This window comes from Ixodes scapularis, unplaced genomic scaffold (genome assembly GCF_016920785.2).
Source record: "Ixodes scapularis isolate PalLabHiFi unplaced genomic scaffold, ASM1692078v2 PGA_scaffold9__187_contigs__length_104089568, whole genome shotgun sequence".
NCBI classification, from domain to species: domain Eukaryota; kingdom Metazoa; phylum Arthropoda; class Arachnida; order Ixodida; family Ixodidae; genus Ixodes; species Ixodes scapularis.
This window is the reverse complement of record NW_024609884.1, coordinates 12,095,934-12,104,310: the sequence shown is the minus strand read 5'-3', so window position 1 is coordinate 12,104,310 and position 8,377 is coordinate 12,095,934. Positions and strand designations below refer to the sequence as shown.

The following is an 8,377-nucleotide window of genomic DNA, read 5'->3' as shown; positions in this document are numbered from 1 at the left end:
TTCGTCTGCTTTTCCGTTTCCATACGTGCAGTGACAGTTTTCGACTTTCAAGCTGTCCGCACATAGGAACAGTCTCGTATTTTGCTGCTAAAAATTGTTTTCCTAGAACTATATTGGGGAGCCCCCTGGGCCTAATAAATCTGTGGGAAAATACGAAGCTACCATTCAGGTTTCGAACTTCTGTTGCTGAATGCATGCGAATATCTATATCAAACTTCACATACCCATTAATGAAAGGCGCTGCGTACGATGAGGCAGGTCATAAGGAAGGGCTAGTCCTGGGCCCGAACGTCTTTACTCGTAGGGGCGTAACATTTTTTTAAGCTTGTTCCAGGAGAGTAAAGGCTCGTTTACGCAGCTGCGACGCAGCTGCGTAAACGACGCAGCTGCGTCACAGCTGCGTCGTTCGAGCCGTAACGCTCGAACGACAGCTCGCACTGCGTTTACGCAGTGCGAGCTTTACGGCTCGCACTGCGTAAACGAGCCGTAAAGGCTCGTTTACGCAGTGCGACGCAGCTGCGTCGACTGCGTTGCGCAGCGTTGCGTCGTGCAGCACAAAGCCTCCCCATTGCCACGCCGTAAAGGTCGCCATAGCAACAGCTCCATGCAAGCGGTTTTAACGCAGTCAAACGCAACTGTGTGAACAAGCCTAAAGGCTCGTTTACACAGACCTAGGGTGCCTTCATGTGCGCTTTGCTTAGGGTGGAGGCATCTGGCCATTTTGTCTCACACTTTTATTTTTATTTTTTGTTCAGAAGCGCGTGAAAGAGCGTGTCCCTGCACGCGCTCGTGGCGCTGACTGTGCTACGGCGACATTTTGTTTTCGTCGATTTCTTTGTATTTTACCCGTGAGTGCGTGCTGTCGGCATCGGGTACTACAAAGGGTGGCATCACCCTAAACAGAAGGACATTGAGGCACCCTACACAGACCCGTTTTCTTACGTTACGTTACAAAAAGTCACCGGGAAATCTGTGGTTCGTATTAAGCGTGGCTACCAATTCAAGCGGAGAGCCTGGCACGCGACATTCGAGACACGAATGGTTCGATGACTAAGACGTAACGTAAGAAAACGGTGCTGTGTGAAAAGTTAAACCGAGCTCAACTCCTGACGTTACGTATACGACGAGCCTTGTGTCCTTGGTTGCCACGGTAACTCACCGTCCTAGCTCGTCGTCACCGAGACATTTGTGTCTAGAATGTCGCGTGCCAGGCTATCTCCTTGAATTGGCAGCCACGCTTAATACAAAGCACAGATTTCCCGGGGACTTTTCGTAACGTAACGTATGAAAACGGGTCTGTGTGAACGAGCCTTAAAGGGAAGGACACCATTTGACTCGGAGCCAACGGAGATGCCGGTGGTTGGCCTAGTTTCTTTTGCAATAACGCAAAGAGACTGCTCGGGACAAAGACCACTTCCTACCTGTTGAGGATACCTATTTATTCATGCGTACGCTGTGAACACAGAGTGCTATTGTGCGTAGGAGACGTTATATCTGCGCGCGCACGTGAGTGCCGGTTTTAGTTTGTTGGTAATTTAGTTTTCAAGACAAGACTCCAAATGGAAGACAAAAGCTTACTTTCGACAGACCACTCACACAGGTAACACTGTGTATGGGCGAACCGAGATGGGTACAGAAAATAGAAACGTTAAGCCATTCAGTCTTTCACCACGTTATGTCTTCTCGGCGAGTAGCCGGATATAGGAGGGACGGCTATGTGAAGTCGAAGTGCAGGTCTCGAGTGCATACGTGGCTTGCACGGTTTGTCATCGCACCCCGTGGGTGGTCATGTCTACTTGTTTTTACCGAGAAAAACAAATGTGATGGTGAGAAAGTTTGGCTGCAGAAGGCACACGCTCAACAGCTAGGCCACCGCAATAAGGAGTATTCACTGGGTGCCATATTTGTGGGTGCTGTTTAGAGCGCATGCTCAGAACGAACCCACATTAATAGGCTGCTAAGTCCGGCAATCTTGAGGGTGCGGAATGCACGTTGCAAAAGAACTGTGGAAGCTCGCCATCAGCACGCGCTCAGCAGTCGTGCACACAGCTATGGCCGGTGAATACTTCCTATTAGCGGCGAGATGTTTTGGTGGCGCCCTCCTATGGTTCCCCCTTGTTACGTCATTACCTTGCAAAGAACAAGTTCGATGGTGTTTTTAAATAGCATGGTGGAAGCTTGAAATCTTTGCATTCTGAAAGCAACACTGCCAACACCGTCAAAATTAAAGTTCTTTCATTCCTCTTAGTTCCGTCGATGATAAATCCCCTTTCCTACGTCATAGTCAGCGTTCGGCCAATCGTGGAAGGCCGACCACAGCGACGCTTTCGGTCGCGCACGGGGCTAATAGCCGCTGAAATGACATTGCTGCAAGCCATGTATTCTTTTTCGCCAATAATTCAACGTGAAACCTTCTTTGGCTTGTGTTCAGCATTTCGTGAAGCCTGATATGCGTGGCCGAGAAGCTCGATGCTGATTGGTTGACGGGGAGGTCATGTGACAAGGGGGTAGGTGAGGAGGAGTGAGGTAGGCGAGAAGGAGCTTGAGAGCATAGAAAGCTCTGGAAGATTGTCAGGTCTATCAGTCCTTTATACGTGAAACTCAGAGCATGGCCTCCGAGATTTTTCGCGTGCTGGCTGCGCTACTCAGGCCGTTGCATTCGCCAGTGGAGACTGTTACTGGGGGGCGTTTGGTAACGCTCGCACCCAAATCAAACAATACAAAGAAATATCCGCGAATTATCATCCTCATTACCATTATCGTCGGTCTACGGAACTTGGGAGCAGCGCGAATGTGCTCTCCGCTTCTCGCCGCAACACGCAGACATTTGGCAAGGAACAAGTTGATCGAAATTCGAAGGTTCATCGTTTCACAGCGCGAAAGGTGTAGAACAAAATGTACGTGCACGTAAATGAAGTTCAGAAAGCTTTTCTCATGCGTGACGACAAAAAATATTTCTACGCCTGTTCCGCCAGCCCAGACAGTATCCGCAATATAGATTCGCACTAAATCTTGCATTCTGAGGTATCATCCGGCGAAACAGCACAAGGAGCATATAAAAATTACGAATCAACAGAGATCTAGTCTTACCTTCTCTATTCTGATGATGAGAACAATGAAGATGCAAGCTTCATGCTGCGGGCTCACACTTGACAGTGTGATTTCAGGCGATTCGGTTTCCATTTCTGGTTTGATTGTAAGCGCCGCATGCGGAGGTCTAGAGAACTGACTCGGCTCGCTTTTTTTTTTTGCTGGGCAGCCGAGCGTTTAGAAAGGCCGGAGGAGAGCGCGCGAAAAATCTAGGAGGCCATGCTCAGAGTATATCGCTAAACATCTGTGATGCTACAACATTTCACTTATGCAGCCACAATTGTCTAGTAATTTACCATAAATTGTCGTCCGACTACAGTGTTACGGATAAAAGAGTGGCGAATTATGTGCTTGGCGGGACACTTACCGCTAATATATTGTTAAGAAATAAGCGCGCGCCCCACGCAACAAGGCGAAAAAAAAAAACTACTCTCCGTTTTAATTGTGGAACGGATTGAAGGCTGCGGACACCAAACCAGTGCTCTCGACCAGTATCATAGGCCACGCGCTAGAAACAGAAGCTCTACATTATTCGTACACCTATGGCTGTACCCCGTTCTCTATCACAAGTGTGGACGCATGCTCTTCCCTTGCTTTTAAAGTACGAGGGATTTGTCGCATAATGTATAGGAAACAATCAACGGACTATGACATGCTACGTCCTCCCTACTGACTGCGACTTTCAGACACAGGGGGGTTACTATATGTCGGGTCTACTGTACCTGAGCGTTGTGACAACAGGTGATTTTGTCAGGCAACGTTTCTTTCTTTTTTTCTATTTTTTTTTTCTATTGAGTACATAAAGGTGCGTGAGTTCCTAGCTCTGCCGCCCGGTGCTTCGGTGCCATTTTTGTTAGATTTCATTTGTTTTTGTATTGCTTCGGTTTCTTCGTGGTGGCATACTGCTGCCATCGAATACCATGGCGAGGCCATTATACTTCGTTTGAGCTGAAGTCCAGACGTAAACCACGCTACGAGGTGATTGGACCAATCAAGCAGCGTCAAAAGCGAAAGTCACTAAACCTTTTATGTTTATGATTGGTTCAGTGATAATAGAACACGTACGGGAACATTTTTGTTGTTGTTTATTGCCCAGAGGAAAGGCCCGCAGGCCTAAGTGGGAAAGGAATTAAAGGAAAGCGGGGAGGCCGGCGGTATGGACGAAGTCTAGAACGCTTCGAGTGCAGGCGTTGTTGGTCGTCCAGGTCTTGTAGGCCTCCGGATCGTCCCACCGTATCCCCGCCTGGAGGACGTAGTGCTCCCGGTCCGCCGGTATCACCAGGCAGGTCCAGATGAGATGGCGAACATCAACCTGGTCCGCCGGAGCGGGGCAGTGGGGGCAGGCGGGAGGGATGCGGCTGTGGTCCCCTCGCCAGGATGAGAGGACTGCCGGTGCATCCAGTGCGAATGCGCCGGAGCAACACCTCCTGGAGCCGGGAGGTGTTGCTCCGGGCGTCCTGGAGCCGGGAGAAGTTGCTCCAAGCGTCCCCAGGATTTTTGGCGATTGGTTAAAAAACATACTCGAGATAGGTCGAGTCCTGCTTCACTTATGATTGACGGAGCATATTCTTCTGATCCTGATAAGATATGCAATCAATTCGCAAAGTTTTTCCTGTCCACCTATTCATCAGTCAGTGTCGAAAACACAGAGATTTTACTAACTACTCATAACCATTTTCCTCCTCCGACAATTGACCTTGCCGACGTTCTTTGGGCAATTCATCAGCTCCCATCTAAAAAATCTTGTGGCCTTGATGGCATACCGAATTTTATAGTTAAGGGGTGTGTCGACATACTGGCTCCCATTCTACACCACATATTTTCTATGTCGCTGAAGCAGTCTATCTTTCCGACCGCCTGGAAAAAGGGCTTGGTAATCCTTCTTCCTAAATCAGGCACCTCAACAAATATCACAAACTATAGACCGATATCATTGCTTTCCGCATTTTCAAAGGTATTCGAAAAAATCATTCATAAGCATCTAACACACTGGTTTAAGCGCTTACTACCCGAAGTTCAACATGGTTTTTTGAGCGGCAGGTCTGTTGAAACAAATCTTGCGTGTTTTTTTAAATGATGTTGCCCCCAGAGTCTGTTCTCGAGAGCAAGTTGACGCAGTGTATTTTGATTGTAGCAAGGCATTCGATCGTGTAAACCACAAGTTACTGTTACACAAACTTTCTGTTTCTGGTCTCAGCGACGAGTACTGTTCTTGGTTTGAAAGTTATCTTTCTGTAAGAGAAAACTGTGTCGGCTACGCAAATGTTAGGTCTTGTTTTTTTCCTGTGCCATCTGGTGTACCCCAGGGTTCCAATCTGGGACCTCTTCTTTTTAATATATTTGTTAAAGATGTCCAAGACATCATTCGCCATTCGAGCCTCTTGCAGTTCGCTGATGACCTCAAGATCTATAAAAATATTTCGTCATTAAATGATTGTGCTCTACTGCAGGAAGATATCAACGCCATCTGTCTATGGTGTAAAGATAACGGGCTTGATCTTAACATTGGAAAAAGAAATGTAATATCTTTCACGCGTAAGACTAATCCAACTCACTTTCTCTACTACTTAGAAAATTCGTCGATTACTCGAGTTACGATTGTGAAAGATCTGGGAGTGATGCTAGACTCCAAACTCAACTTTAACTCGCACGCGACATACGTTGTGAGCTCTTGTTTTCGTCTTCTCGGTTCAATTTCAAGATTTAGTAAGTGTTTTTCAAGTGTTTACCTTTTTTACGTACTTTACCCAATCATAGTTCTTCCAAAACATGACTTCTGCACTGTGATTTGGAACAGCCTTAGTGCTACAGCTTCCAATAATGTGGAACGCGTACAGAAAAGATTTGCCAGAACTTATCATTTGAGATCCCCATCACGCGATCTATATGATTACAACGAAGTGCTTAGACAATTGCAAATCACTAACCTTGCATCAAGACGATGCTCGCGCGACCTTTTATTCTTGTTTAAATGCATAGATTCTAATCACGATATTAGCTCTCTGGTCACATCTATTAACTATCATATACCCGATAGAAATGTTCGTTCTAGTCGCACTTTCCATGTCAATTACAGCGATTTCACGTCACCCTCGGGCCGACTGCAAAACTACTTCAATCATCTGGAATCAGATGGCATTGACATTTTTAACCCTAACCAACATCATTTTAGGAAGTGCTTGCTTCATGTACTGAAATAATGTTCATGCTTTGCAACTATTCAATTCCTGTGTTTTTCCTTTAGAGGTGTGTGAGGCGACCATACTTTTCTTGTTTGTCTTTATATGCTATCTGAAATGTTACTAACAAGTGCACCAATGTATAGGCTTTGGCTGTTTTTGGGCACTCAAAATAAACAAACAAACAAACAAACAGACCAGGGGGAACCCGGGCGGTGCACGGTGGTATGAGAGCTCGCGTGCTTGCCCGGATCCTGGTCTTAGTGGCCAGAAGTGTCGCCACGATGTCCATGGGGAGGGTGTGGCTCTGCAGGTCCTCTGATTGGGCTGCCCGTTTGGCCGCCTCATGAGCCGCTATGTTGCCCTCTGCAGGGCCGTGGCCTTGCACCCAGTCGATGACGACCATGCCCGCGAAATGGTGTCGTAAACGATGGATCTTTTGAACAATGTTCATGGCTTGTTTGGTCTGTTTCAGGTGCCTAATGGCCTGAGCGGAGTCAGTGAAGATGGTCACTTGATCAATGGAGTGATCTTTGGAGGCTGCGAGAAGGGCTTCATAGATGGCTTGTAGCTCAAGCAGCAAAGGAGATGCGTCCGATGTAGCAAACTTCTTCTGGTCGTCAAGGTGGGGATGAGTGCGACTGACGAATGCAGTAGCTCCTCCGTTTTGCGTACATGCAGCGTCCGTGTACAGGATACAGTGATCCGGAGAAGAAGGGTTTGGATTGTGGGCCTTGGGATTTTGACGTGCCTTACGGCGGGAGGTCTTATTGGTGGTAAGGCAGGAGAAACTCCAGGGGGGAAGCTGCTGTATCTTCTCAATGTATGACGTTTTCTTATGACATTCTGAAGCGTACAGTTGATGTTTGGCAACCCGGGCTCGTGTGCGTTGATCACATAATTGTCGTAGTGTATTCAGGTGAGCATGCTCCTGTAACAGCTTAATAGGCGTATGCATCGGGAGGCCGGTAATGCTGCGCATCGCTGCCCGGTTGACAGTTTCCAACGAGTTCCATTGCGTCTCTGTCAGGTTCTGAAATTGTGCTTGGTAGATTACCCTAGGCTGTAAAATGGCCTTCACGAAGCACGTGGCAATCGCAGAACAAGCACCTCCACGTCTCTGGGAGATGCGGTTGATAAGGTGGAGCATAGAGTGGGCTGATTTCTTTATGGATACGAGCCACTCTTTGGCACTGCCGGTCTTGTGGATTTGGAGGCCAAGAATTCTCATAGTTTCAACTTTGGGGAGTGTTTGTTGACCCACCTTCAGATCGAGGTCGTCTGTCCCTAGCTTCTTGCGGGCAGCATTATTGCAGACGCGCATGTAGCAAGATTTAGATGGGGATAATTCCAGGCCAATGGCTTGGGTGTACTGGTGGAGAGTGTTCAGCCCTCGTTGAAGTATATCTTGATGTTGAGTGTGGTCCAGATGGGTGGCCCAGAGCGTCACATCGTCATCGTAGATTAGAAACTTGAGGTGTTTGTGTTGTGCCAATTTCCATGCGCGTTGGATGAATGCAATATTAAAGAGAATGGGCGCGAGGGCAGAGCCTTGGGGCACCCCACAGTTAGCGGTAAAGGGAACAGAATTTTCCTTTGCCACTCGCACCGAGAAGGTGCGGTTGGTCAAGAAGTTGTGGATGGCCTTAATAATCCCATGTGGGAACTGTAAGTTGACCATAGCATCTAAGATGGCGGCATGATGAATATTATCGTACGCCTTCGAGATGTCGGTTGCCACAATGCTGCGGATCCATTGGATGCGTCCCGGCACCTTTGTGATGTCTTGGGCCAGTCGATGTAGGCCGTCCTCTGCACCCACCAGCTGTCGGAAGCCAATTTGAGATTCATGGTAGAGTCCTTTCGTTTCAAGCCACCAGTTGATGCGTGAGGCTAGGATGCGCTTGTATATTTTACATATGGTAGGCGTGAGCGATATGGGGCGTAAAGCTGTGAGGTCTTTAGCTGGTTTGTAGATACGCCAGCTGAACGGAGGAAGAAAAATGCAAAAACAAAGAGTCGCAAGGAACATACACACGCACGAATAACCAACCTGCTCAGCTTCAGGCAATCACAGCGTGTCTTTAGCTGCTTTCCCGGATTTAGGG

At 47.7% G+C, this 8,377-nt stretch overlaps 1 protein-coding gene across 1 annotated transcript; it reads left to right on the top strand.

Moving 5' to 3' along the window:
- Positions 1–5,417: 5,417 nt before the first annotated feature.
- Positions 5,418–6,290, top strand: LOC121833693 (the record flags this gene model as incomplete). Its single annotated transcript, XM_042287167.1, has 1 exon — positions 5,418–6,290. A coding segment is annotated over one exon (873 nt), but the record flags the coding sequence as incomplete, so codon positions are not given.
- Between the last annotated feature and the right edge of the window lie 2,087 nt (positions 6,291–8,377).